The following is a 12,666-nucleotide window of genomic DNA, read 5'->3' as shown; positions in this document are numbered from 1 at the left end:
TGAAGTCTCTTCCAACCCTAATTTTCTATGATTCTATGATCTGAAGAAATATGCTGGGTTCTCTTCCTGACCCAACCAAATTAAAGCCTTTTTTCTTTAAAGTAATTTTTAATGTCAACTAATTATGCTCTGTGAGGTTGGAGGTCTGACTTCCAGGATTCCCAATGCAGGAAGGAAGGGGTTTCCAGCACAGGTGCAGGATCCTACCATCCTTTGGCCCTTTTGCTGGGCATTTCTTAGCTAATCCTGTCCTTTAGGCTACGAGTCACCTGGCTTGGCATGAGGGTCTGTGACCCCCAGTAGGACTGGCACGGCCCAGCCATTTCCCCACTGGGCTGAAATGGCCTCTTAAGTTGAATTTTCATGGGAAGTGGTAGTGCCTCCCTACTCAGGACTGGTTAGACTTCATCTGGAGTACCAGTGTGCAGCGCTGGGTTTCACATTTTGAAAAGGACATGGAGAAGTTAGAGAGTGCCCAGAGGCAGGCAACAAAAATGATCAAGTGCTTGGAAAGCAAGTCATATGAGGGAAGACTGAAGGAGCTAGGCATGTTCAGCTTGTAGAAAAGATGCTTAAGAGGGGACATGATAGAAGTCTTCAAATACCTGAAGGGCTGCCATAAAGAAGAGGAAAAGTACCTTTTCTCTCTTGTTTGAGAGAAAAGGATGCAGACTAATGGCTTGAAGTTGCAGCAAAGTAAATTTAAATTGGCTATCTGGAAAACCTTCACTGTGAGAATAGCAAGGCAGTAGTATAGCCTGCCTAGGGAAGTTGTGGACTACCCATCATTGGCAGTGTTCAAGAGGTTGGACAGTCATTGGTTGTGGATACAGGCATAGATAATGCTTATTTTCTACCACAGGTATTTCATATGCTTCTGGGATTTTCTGGTTTCTCCCACTGCCCCACCCCCTTTTCCGCTGAATGTGCCCAGGTGTTTCTAAATCTTCCCAAAGGCATTGGGTGTTGGTTACAGCTAGGGCTGTCCCTGGGGGGGGGGGAAATCAGGGTGACCACCCACCTTTGGGGGGCCCACAAAGCCAGGGGGAGTGGCACAGTGACTCAGTGCTGCCTCTGGAGTGACACATCCAGTTACTCAGCACCGCCCCCCCCTGCATCTTCTGCCAGCTTCCTTCCTTGTGTCCGGAGGGTGGAGCCCCGCACAGGCTGATTTGCCCCAGGCCCCGCACCCTGCTTGGGTCATCTCTGGCTACAGCTAAAACTGGGGGCTTAAACTGGGATGTGTCAATTGTCTTGCTAGGAGCAAAGCCAGAGGTCCCTGGCTGGGGCGTCTTGCCCCTTCACTCAGGGTCAGACCAATTCCTATATTTGTGGTCAGGAAGGGATTTTACCTCATGGTCAGACTGGAAAGGACTGTGGGAGGTTTTGTGTTCTTCTGTAGCCAGGTGTGTGGCCCTCTATCCAGGACCTCTGGAGTATATACTGTAGTAACAATCTTTTATAGAAGCAGATATTTGCTGCCATGGTTCCCATGCTTTACCTGTGCAGGTAGGGTGTTAGGTCTGTGTTGTGCCTGTGTTGAGGGTACTCTTATGTAGAGTTTAGGTTATGGTTGTTTGGGATGGTTTGGATAAGGATGACCCTGCCTCGGGGAGAGGGGTTGGACTCACCAGATGACCTCAGGAGGTCTCTTTCAGCCCTACTTCTCCTTGACTCTAATCCAAGACAGCAAAGCATTAATTCAAACAGGTTGCAGGCATCAGGGTGCCTGATGTCAGGTTAACGAGCCAAGCACAGCCCTGGAGCTGGGGCATCTACCCCTGGGGCTCCCCACAGGTGGGAAATGTGGCAGTAGGGAAGCAGTGGCCATTAATAGCACGGCTGCCTCAGCTGCCCAATTCCCACCCCCTCCCACAGGTATTTGAGGGCTGGTCCCAGCCCAGCCGATGTCTCCACGCCTGAGCTCATGCTTTTAGTTGGGGTTAAAAACAGCCTGCAGGGCAGGCAGACGAAAGACCAGCTCCAGGGGGGAACGAAGACCTGTGAGGAGTGGGGCCCTCAGCACCCGGGCAGTGAGGACACCAGCGGGGTCCACCTGCCCGCGGGCGAGGGCTGGGGCAGGCAGCGGGGGGGCTCCAGAGGCGGATCCCGTCGCCTGGTCCCGCCCTGCGCATGGGGCGCTTGGTCACGCGCAGGCCGCTCTGCCCCCTGTTGCTCACGGCCCGGCCGCCCGCCAGTGACCGCCGCCCGCCCCGTGTGTGTGCGCTCGCGGGGGTAGCGGGGGTCCTTACCCGCCGCGGCGGGGAGCGGGGCGGCGAGCAGCAGCAGCAGCAGGAGACGGCGGCCGGGTAACTGTGGGCGTGCGGGGACAGGGGCGCCCATGGCGCCAGCCCCAGGACAGGGAACCGAGCGCCGCGGAGCCTCCTCGGACCCGCCGCCGCCGCCAGGGGCCTGCCCAGCGGGCTGGGCCACGCCTGCTGAGGGACGCCGGGGGGTCGGGGCGGCCTGACGCACAAGGATTTCAGCCCGGCCCCGCGAGGCGGGGTTCTAGTTTACTGCGCAGGGGCGGCGCCGATGGTATCCTTCCAAAAGGCGTACAGGGTCCTTTTGGGTAGAAGAGAATTCGTAGTAGATGTGGGAGAAGGAAGATGATCCTAAGTTTTCTAACACAACGTGTCTCCTTTTACATCAGCCTGAAAATATCCCAGTGCTAGACTGACTACAGCTCCTAGTTACGGGAAATGCCCGTGGACACCAAAACAGCTCCCTGACACGGACAAAAAGGAGACAAGGTAACCGTGAACCAAATTTACATATAAAAAAAATGCACTCTATATATGCTGTAAATGGACCAGATCTTTTCTCTAGGTTTTTAGCTCCTGGTAGTAAAAGCCTGGGCAAGGGCCTCAGCAAGATATTAGCTGCCCCCCTACTCCACAGCAATGCAGCTTTCAATTGCATAAGTCCTTAGTGTGAGTCAAAAACTTCCTAGTGAGCACCCTGGCCCCAACTCGTAGTGGTCTGGCCCTAGTGCCCCATGACCCCAACCAGGGTTCAGAGCTCTCTGCTAGATACTATAGGAAACACCTGTGCATCTGTTAAATTATCCCTACAAATACAAAAACAGTAGCAATTATATTGACACTTTCATAAACTTACTTTATTCTTCCAAATATTAACAGCATGTTTGTATATTATCCATACCATACACTTCAATACAAGGAGTGGGTTAACTCCCCTAATGTGCTTTTTTCAAAGTTGACTACATTGCAACAGACATCTGATGTGCACCTTACAAAATAACTTACACCATTCACAACAATATAGAAATGAAACACTTTGTACAAAATATCTGAATTCTTTTAAAACTCTTGAGACCAAAATTATTCTGGTATTAAAATTCAAAAGACCCTTTCTTTTTGAAGACGCACATCCAAAAAGTTTATGAACTTTTATTAAGTTTTATAAAGTTTATGAATGTTTATAAATCTAGAAGTAGTGAACAGTTGTCTATCTGATTTATATTTGTACAAAAATACTTTAATTTGAAAAGAAAACTAAATATAAAGCTTTAATATAACAAAACATTTTCTAAGACTATTACTATATACCCCATTAAGCAAGGCACTCAAACAAATATATAACTAAGTTCTTTTAAAGTTATGCATATTTCAAGTTTAACTATTTTTCTGGATCACAGCTGTGCTGCCTAACTTTTTTTTTCCCATTTTGTTACTTATTGTTTGGCAATATTTCTTATTAAATACATAGTAGCAGCAAGGACTGTGTCATCTTGTCTGTTTGTACAATATCTTGCTATGCTGAGTCCTAATCCTTTGTTCTATTGCAAGGCATTTTAATTAAAATAATGATGACAAGAACCAGATTCAGCCTCTTACAGAGACCAAATGAAATAGTGAAGAATTGTTTTTATATAAAATTTACTCTCCAAGTATTGCAGTCAATGGAACAGTTGAGTTTTACTTAAATTGTTACAAGAACATCTCTTCATTTTTCATAATTGTGCCCAAGTATTCTAACCCCCCCCCCCCAAAACAAAGTGCTTATGTTGTTTATCCGATCAAAGAAGTAAAGAATTAAATAAGACTAATAATAGTTTTAAGTCTATTTGTTATTAAATACAAAAAGGGAGACAGGCACTGCATTTTTGTTTGCTTTCTTGCAATAGACGCTAAAAAGTGATACCTGGCAACAGAAGCATCTAACTTCTCAGTATTGTTTTAAATATCTGCATACCAGAATAGTGCAAAGAGCTCCCCCCCTCCAAAAAAAAGTGCAGCATCAGCAATACAAACATATGGGTCACAGTTTTTAGCTGTTACACTTAACAGTGTCTTTAAAAAAAACAAAAACAAACCAAAATAGTAGTATTCCCAGTGCATTAGGCCAAATGCACTCCTGGTTGTAACAGCACCAATGTCAGTGGAGTTACATTAGGAATAAATCTGGTCTTTTATATACACTCCTTTATAACAGTAAATAGGACTGATTTTAAAAGATCATACTGTACATTAAAAAACATTTTTCCTCCAATAATTATTCTAGTTGCAAAACGCACGGACTGTGTGTGCATGCAGTATAGTAATATGCACTAGTGTGTGTGTGTGTGTGTGTGTGTGTGTGTGTGTGTGTGTGTGTGTGCGCGCGCGCGCGCCCCCACACACACACACACACACACACACACACACACACACGCACACAGTATTATGTGTGTGTACAGATGCATACATAATGCTCCCCTCCTTGCTAATATCCCTTTTAGCGTGCATATGAAAGAACATGGTGACGCGTGACAAAAATGAAACTTAACTTACTGGTAAATTTAATCAAGTATTTTTAACATATAGGAACATAACTTAAGTGGCTATCTATTTCCTCCCACTCACTACCTGAGAGAGATTTTCATTTAATTCCTGAAACTGATTGTGGAGGAAATACCTTATTTGTTATTGAGTTATATCAGTGCCGGATTTAGGCTTAAATTATTTAAAGCTACAATTTAGGGCCTTGCAATATGGGGAGCCTCTAAATAAGAAAAAAAACCTGGACATTTTCATTCCAATATGACAAAAATACCCATAGATATGGCTCCACAGTTATTCATAGTGAGTTAATAAACTTGTGCAGAAATAACAATAATTCATCTTAAAATTTCACGAAAATCCATTGTTGTGGATTTCATGGATTGTTTTTACTGTATGGTGCCTCTTAAAATAGACATAGTTTGAGGCCTCTTAAGATGGATGTAGTTTAGGGCCTCAGCATGTCATGATCCAGCACCAAGCTGTATCTTTAATTAGAATATAGGTGACTTACAGTTATCATTCATTAAGACTAACTGCAACTTCTACTTTTTTGTATTATATGATCAGAAGAGCCGTAACTAGTAAAGTATGAACTTACCCTTGCTCCTCCAGTTACAGGGTACAGCACTAATTCTATTTTCTCCTACTTTGTCTGCTCCCCTCCCTTGCCCCATCCCTATCCTCACTGTCCAGGATTAGCAAGTATTTGCTTAGGAAGTACTCAGTTAATCTCCTATAACTGCTGTTTAGCAATCTTATGGAGGCCCTCACCATAAAACTGGGGACATTAGCTCTGTAACACAAGGTCCTCCTTGTGCACTGATCTGATTTCATATTAGCTTAACAAACATAGGAAATAACTTGGTATATTTAAGATACGTTCACTAATGACATAAAATAAGATTTTTCTTTTCCTTTCTACTTACTCCCTATGCCAGGAAACTGATTTCCAAAGAAAACACTTCAGCTGCATCATTTCTTTTCACAGCTTGTACTATGCAGATTCTGAAACATCTCATTTGAAAGGGAGAGTTTTCACAGTAAGAAAAACACAACATTCATGTTATTGCTCTTGTTTATGTACATCTTCAATTTTTCTCATGTTTGTATTTAGCCCTTAATACCTGCTGTGTCCACATTCACTATCATCTTTGGAAGACATGACTGACTATTCATGTATGAACCCACAACAGGCTCTGACTTAAATATGGCATGGGTATTTATTTTTAAAATTTTATTTAATTTGAAGATAGTCACTCTAACTCGTGATATTTGCCTCCACTCAGAATACTGTAAAGAAGGAGGACAGCCAAACTTAAAGTTCTAGCTCTGAAGAACACTCACTGAACTATTGTAATATGACTAACAGGATGGCTTTTGGTGACCTCTGAAGAAAAAAGTGATTAGATTTGTTCCTTCCTTTTTGCCCCCAAATGAGCATACGTACCAAATTCTAAGATTCTAGCTAAGTAATTAAGCATCAGTTAATTAAAGGCCTTCTGTACTATACAACTGTTGATACTACATTACAGGCATGGTTATTCCAAAACCATGGATCTGGTTATCAAAGTATTATCATGCATTATGCTAGCTGTTTCATGGTGATCCAGTGCTAGAGCAACAAAGCATATAATACACACACAGAATGGTATGTCTTTTGGCACCCAAGATGTAATTAACAATTGCCTGTACAAAGCTAGATGGCTTCTGTACAATTTAAAAAGTGTTTTAAAGGTGAAGTGTATGGTTGATTTAAATATTTTTTCACTTAAAATACTTTATAGTAAAGGAAAAAGGAAGGCTAGTACTGTAAGAAAAAAAAATTAGGAGGCAGTATCCAAAACTAATCTGGTGCACTGACCTAGAGAGGCTCAGAGAAGTTGTGCCTTAAATAAAATTTACTGACAATCCAAATTCAGATAGCTACCTGTAATGTGAATGAAAGCTGCATGCTTACCATATCTACCCACATGCAAGATGATTCTGAAATTAAGATGACCCCCCCCAAAACTTAAGTTCTACATATGGAAAATTTATAAGTGTGTTATACATTTTCCATGTATAGAATCAAATTATTAGAGGGCTGTCTTAAATTTGTTCCCCCACTGCTGTAGCAGGGGGGCAGGTGATGGGGCAACAAGTGATGAGGGAGGCAGTAGTGGGGCAGGAGAGAGTCAAGCAACCTGATCCCTACCCCTCATCTCCCCACACATTGTGCTCTGCCACCTGTCTTCACTTGTCCCTCCTACTTGCCCCTCCTGATGCCTGTGTGGTCTAGTACCTGCTTCCCCCGCTGCTGCCCCACTAGAGAGGACTGGAGCTGGAGGTGATGGAGGGCAAGGGTGGGCAGGTGTTGCAGCTCTGACTCCAGCAGGCCTGACCCCCTCCCCCTGTTAAATGAGGAAAAAATCTTGTCTTGGATTCAAGTAATTAGGGTATATCAGATGGCAGAATATCACCTCTAGGTAATAAACTTTTTATTCCATTTTTGGAAAGAACTAGTAAAATATATAGTGGCTGGTTTCCCCATAGCTTCACATAGTGAAATTTGTAAATAAAACAGCTAGCAAGATTAGTTTCTCATTAACCATCTTTAGCAAACATGTTATCAGTTTCTTCTTCATTCATCCCCCTTTGATAACGTACTGCAGAGAAGCTACCCCACTGAAGCCGTTTCTTTTTATGGAGATACCAAATTAATCCAGCAACTATGATTATGATTATGAAGAGAGCAAATGCTATGGCCACACCAGCATGATTAGAACCTGAAAAAGACAAAAGACAGACAGTCATCTTCTATTTCTAGATAACAATATTTATTGAACAACAAGGATTTTACGGGGCTACTATATTATATTTCTATTGTACAGCTTTAATATAAGGCCATTTTATTGAAGTTAAGGATATCTAGTTTAAGTTATACAGATACACAGTAATAGTCTTCATTCTATTGTTCTAAAAGTTAGATTATTTTAAAATGTCAAATCATGAATAGCTCATCTTGAATCACTTAAAATTTCAATTGCGACACACTCTTTTGAGACTAAATGAACTAAAGAGCCTACTCGTTCTTTAGAGTAATTTTTCTCCACTTCCTAATATCCTCTATACCTCAAACCATAGCTAACCTGGTCCCAAGTTTCTCAGATAAAACTCTGCCTTAATTTCTGACATGGGAAGTTCCTGAAGTTAATTTCCCCTTAGCAGTATTCGGGGAAATCCTGAGTTCCCATTGTTTCTGTCCTCAACTTGTATATAAGCATAAAAAAGATCCCACTGCTTCCACGTCTGCTTTTCCTGACCTGAACAACAGACCCCTGCTTTGGATGAAGTAGTGTAGGAGAAAGTGTTATGGGTACTGATTCCTCTCCCATGAGGCTATTTTCAGAACTAATGACTTGGACAGAAGAGGCAACTCTCAAGTCCCATGGGTTAACTCCTTCTACAATAAGACTGTGCAAATAGGGAGGTATAGGGGCAGCGATTCAATTCAGATCACTGTCCTCAATCAATTTGGTCGAATGGGCTTTGGAAGATTTGGCACCAATTCGGTGATTCGGCCATAGATTTTAATGGGGAATCACTGAAATACTCATAACTTTATCATTTTTTGGCAGATTTGGATGAAAACAGCAGGGATGGTAGCCCCTTCTGAGGGCATGAGACCTGCCAAGTTTCAAGGAGATATGTGCAGGAATTTCAGGGAAACTTCACCTCAAGCTTCTGAAAGCAAAACTCGTGACGTGACTTTGTGTGTGTGTTAATGTACAGCAGGATGAAAACATCAGGGATGATAGCCTGTAACAGGAGGCCTTCCTGGTGCCGCTTAGATCTCCGCCCGCTCACCTGTTTGTAGGCCAGCCATCCACCCCTCTTGCTTAGGCAGAAATAGCTCACAAAAGGGACAGAAAGGCTGCAGACACAAGCTTATATGCTGTTTCTGTCCCTCTCCCAGAGTACTGTGATTGGAAGGGCACTCAAAGATCACAGTCACTGGCCAGCTACCGATGTCAGTCCCACCCCAAAGTCTCAGTTTCTGTTCCCCTGCAAGACTGCCTTCCAAATTGCTGAATCTTTGCCTAACTGATTGGGAGGATTTTTTTTTTTTTGTCTCCCGATTCAATTCAGATTTGGTAATTCAGCCTCTGGATCGGGCTGAATCTTCTCTGAATCAAATCCGTGACCAAAGCTTTGCACTCCCCTACTCCACAACACATGATCTTCTCCCAGAGGCCAGCTTTTCTCTTCCTATTTGCTTCTGTTGGAGGGTTGGCAAAGGGGATATGTGGAGCTGACCAAGGAGTCCCATCAGGGAAGGAGTTGCTAATCATCTTTCTGCCCCAATAGGGATAGAGATCCCATTGCTGTAAGATTTGCAAGCACAGCAGACCCAAAAACCTTTGATTTCTCTCTGCAAAAGGAAAAAAAGAGGAGCTCATGGGATGACTCAGAGGGGCAGGGAGTGAGAAGGAACAATTGAGGTAACTATTCATGCTCTCTTCTTACTGGTGGAAAAGCAGCTGTGGCTCAGCCCCCTGCCCCCACCCCTCCTGCAACTCCAGTAGGTAGGAATATGCAGGAAATCTCTCAGAGGATGCCTCCGTTTCTTACAACTAAACTGTTGTATATTAATTTATTCTCTAGGCAGAAAGCCCATAGAAGGCCTATGCAACAGCTGAGACCCACTTAAAACAAAACTTCAGCATGCTTTGAAGTCAATTTAAATCTCAACACTTTTTACACAGGACTTGTGGGAAAGTCCTTAAATATAATAATTAGAAGAATTATGAGCAGTCTACTGAAACCAAGACTGACATACCTAGAGGAGCTTTACATACGACTCTGCTTTGACTATTATTGCAGTCAACTTCAGACCATGCTCCATCTGTGGATATGATAACACTGCATTTACCACTAACTTCTGAAGTTCCATTTCCCCAGTTGGCATAATTAAGTACTGAACCATCAAGCCAGGTCAACGACTGATCTGTAGAGAAAGTATTGCCTGTTAGATTGCTTTGTTAGATTACCATTAGAAGTTTCTATATTAATAGATAATGTAACAACTATGATTCATTTAGGTCTTCACTTTTTAAAAAATGCAAAAAAGTGCATCTCATAAAAATGTTAAAAACATAATTTTTTAAAAACGATACTTATATATCATATTTGTATTTATTATGCCTATAAACATATCTGCCCTCACACACCATCCTCAGCAGCCTTAGGGAGCAGACAGACAGCTTCTGGAATGTTTTACAGCATAACAGGCTTGGAAGTGTTTCAGAAATGTAGCATGTCAGCTACTGAACACACACACAGCTCCTGGCGAAGTGTTGCAAAATTGCTGTGGTTGTATGCAGCGATGTATTCTCCAGCCAAGGCATGTCATAAGGGGTTACAGTGACTTGCAGATCTGCTGTCCAGCTACCTCCCTCCACAGGGCAGGGAAATAGAGTAGACTATCAGTGCTGTTCTGCAACCTCCATCTCCCTTAGTATGATAAAAGGCACACCAATTTTTGCAGCCAACAAAGGAGGAATGTATCCAGTCATTCTTGATTCTCTGTGGCAAATGAGCAGGTGCCTTTTACAGCTGGTTGAACTGGGAAAGCCTTTAGTAAGTTCAGAGCAGGGCTTGAATTCATGCTTCTCAAGCTATAGCTAGGCACCTCGGACCCATTCTGCCATCATGTCCCACCTCTTAATGTGCAGCTCCACATAAAAAACCCCACAAATTAAGAAGAAAAACCAACTGGAGCAATATAAGCACTGGAAAGGAAGGATAGCACCCTTCTTGCCAGGCACAGACTGAAGGAAAAAAAACAAAATAAGACATTCAGAAGCAGCTCCAGATCCAATACAACCTCCAAGTTTCACTCTATTTTTCAAATGGCAGTTGTGTGTTCATATAAGTTTTACCAATTCTTCTACCTTTAAGGGTGTGCAAAACGGGCCATATTTGATTCGGATTCTGCCTGAATTGGGGTCAGTGATTCGATTAATTGATTCAGATCACTGTCCCCTATTAGATTCCGCCGAATCCAAAGATTTGATGCTGATATGGCCAAATCACTGATTCTCCAGAGAGACAGCTTTAAATGTTTTTTCTACATACCTCGAGGTACCACGCATGGCTCGTGAACACTGCAATGCTGGGATGGATGAAGCAACCCATAGGAGTGTGGCGGTACCCCCCTGCACCTCCCTGACTTGGCAATTGCCCATGGGGGGGACCCCAGGTGCCCCCCCCCCCCCCAGACCCAGGAGGCACCAGTCACGGAGCTGAGGTATGGGGGGGCCCCCCAGTGTGTTCTCTGGTAGTGCTTCTGGTCCACTTCCAGGTCTGCTGCTGAGTGGGACGCTCCATCTTCCCCACCATTACAGCATTCACAAGCCGTCTGGTACCTTGAGGTATGTAGAAAAAACATTTGAAGCTGTGTCTGTCCGCATTGTCGAATCTCTCCAAATTGATTTGGAAGGTTCCAATTCAATTCGGAGAGATTAAAGGGTCTCTTGATTCAATCTCGAGATTTGGCTGCTGAATTGGGCCAAATCTCCGCCGAATTGAATCAGGGACCGAAGCTTTGCACAGCCCTACTACCCATCACTTAATCTCAATGTTTTCTGGATTAAGTCAGTCAGCTAACCCTTATACAAGCCTTTCCATGCTCTTGTCCTTTCCTTGGTGATCCAGTTTTCAGTCCAAAGTCTCAAAGATTAAACGGATAAAGAAATCATAAAAGAAATTGACCAAATGTAGGACTTGCTGTATGTTAATTAACACAATGCGATTAGCACTTGGATTTTGCCCTTCCAAGTGTTATTATGTTATAACATTCATCTTATTTACAGTGAACAGACTCCTATGCTCAGACACGTACATATGCACAAACACACATGCACACGCACATGTTTGGTAATAGCTTCTTACCCTTGGAGTTCTGAGACAATCCAAGCCACACGCTTTTAGTGATAAGGTCATTTTCCCTTATCTGTGTGCTGACAAATTTATTTTCATCAGCATCCTTTATAGTGAGAAGTGCTGCAGATGGATCTAAGGGAAAAAAGTTTTACTTGTCAAACAGAAGGAACATTTAAGTCTTTCCTTATTGTCTTCTTACACTCCAGTGAATTTTATACACATCCAAAGGGCTAATTTAAAGACAGGCTGTCCAACTACTAGCTTAACTCATGGCTCCCAGTCCAGGCACCACTCCCCACACTGTTCTCCTGCTGCTGCTACTGAGGTCTCTAGGCTCTTCTTCCCTCCTCCAGCTATCACTTCTTGCCCCTGTGGGTGGTGTAGCATGGAAGCCTGTGGCCCAAGAGCCCTGTATGTATGGAGCAGCATAACAGGGTGGCCCATGCAGTGCAGCAGGGAGTGCCCATGGCAGCCCTGGTAGCACAAGTTGGATAAATCTGATTTAAGGTGTAGGAATAAGAAAACATTTATAATTTTAGCTTCCTGAAAATTTAGGTGAGAAGATATAATGCAATGTTATGAGTAGCCTCAGATGTTAGTTAACTTTTTTTGTCATCTAGGTAAGTGAAGAATAAAACAAACACAAGACTCCTGCGGATTGTTTGTGTGGGAGGTATTGTATTATATTTTATGGAAACTGAAGGATCCATTTTGCCAGGTTACAGATACCTACTGCATAACACTATTTCCATCATCCTAAGCAGAAGCTTGGCATCTTGTAGTACCACATCAATATTGATACAGAATGTCATAGCAGATGAGGTGTAAACAGCGGCAGATGTGACAAAACTAAGCTTCAAAACATCTAAGCTTTCACAGGCAAAAAGAATTTTAGCCCAGAAACAGAACATGGAGAAGAGTCCCTCTTGCTCTAACTCACACTAGGGCCAGGTGG

The 12,666-nt window shown here is 43.1% G+C and overlaps 1 protein-coding gene across 1 annotated transcript in view; it reads right to left on the bottom strand.

The window, feature by feature from the left end:
- Nucleotides 1–12,666, bottom strand: part of LY75 (lymphocyte antigen 75) — a 144,091-nt gene that overhangs the window by 37,859 nt on the left and 93,566 nt on the right. Inside the window, exons 33-37 of the mRNA XM_090041720.1 lie at nucleotides 11,721–11,843; nucleotides 9,607–9,774; nucleotides 8,929–9,198; nucleotides 7,434–7,552; nucleotides 2,253–2,508 (exon numbers count right to left, since the gene is read on the bottom strand). Of these exons, the coding sequence (XP_089897846.1) occupies nucleotides 2,253–2,508; nucleotides 7,434–7,552; nucleotides 8,929–9,198; nucleotides 9,607–9,774; nucleotides 11,721–11,843 (936 nt within the window). The remainder of the gene's footprint in view (nucleotides 1–2,252; nucleotides 2,509–7,433; nucleotides 7,553–8,928; nucleotides 9,199–9,606; nucleotides 9,775–11,720; nucleotides 11,844–12,666) is intronic.

The sequence above is a fragment of the Crocodylus siamensis genome, chromosome 4, assembly GCF_052110815.1.
Source record: "Crocodylus siamensis isolate JL-2025a chromosome 4, ASM5211081v1, whole genome shotgun sequence".
Classification (NCBI taxonomy): Eukaryota; Metazoa; Chordata; order Crocodylia; family Crocodylidae; genus Crocodylus; species Crocodylus siamensis.
The sequence above is the reverse complement of the archived record's forward strand: the minus strand, read 5'-3'. Positions and strand labels throughout refer to the sequence as shown.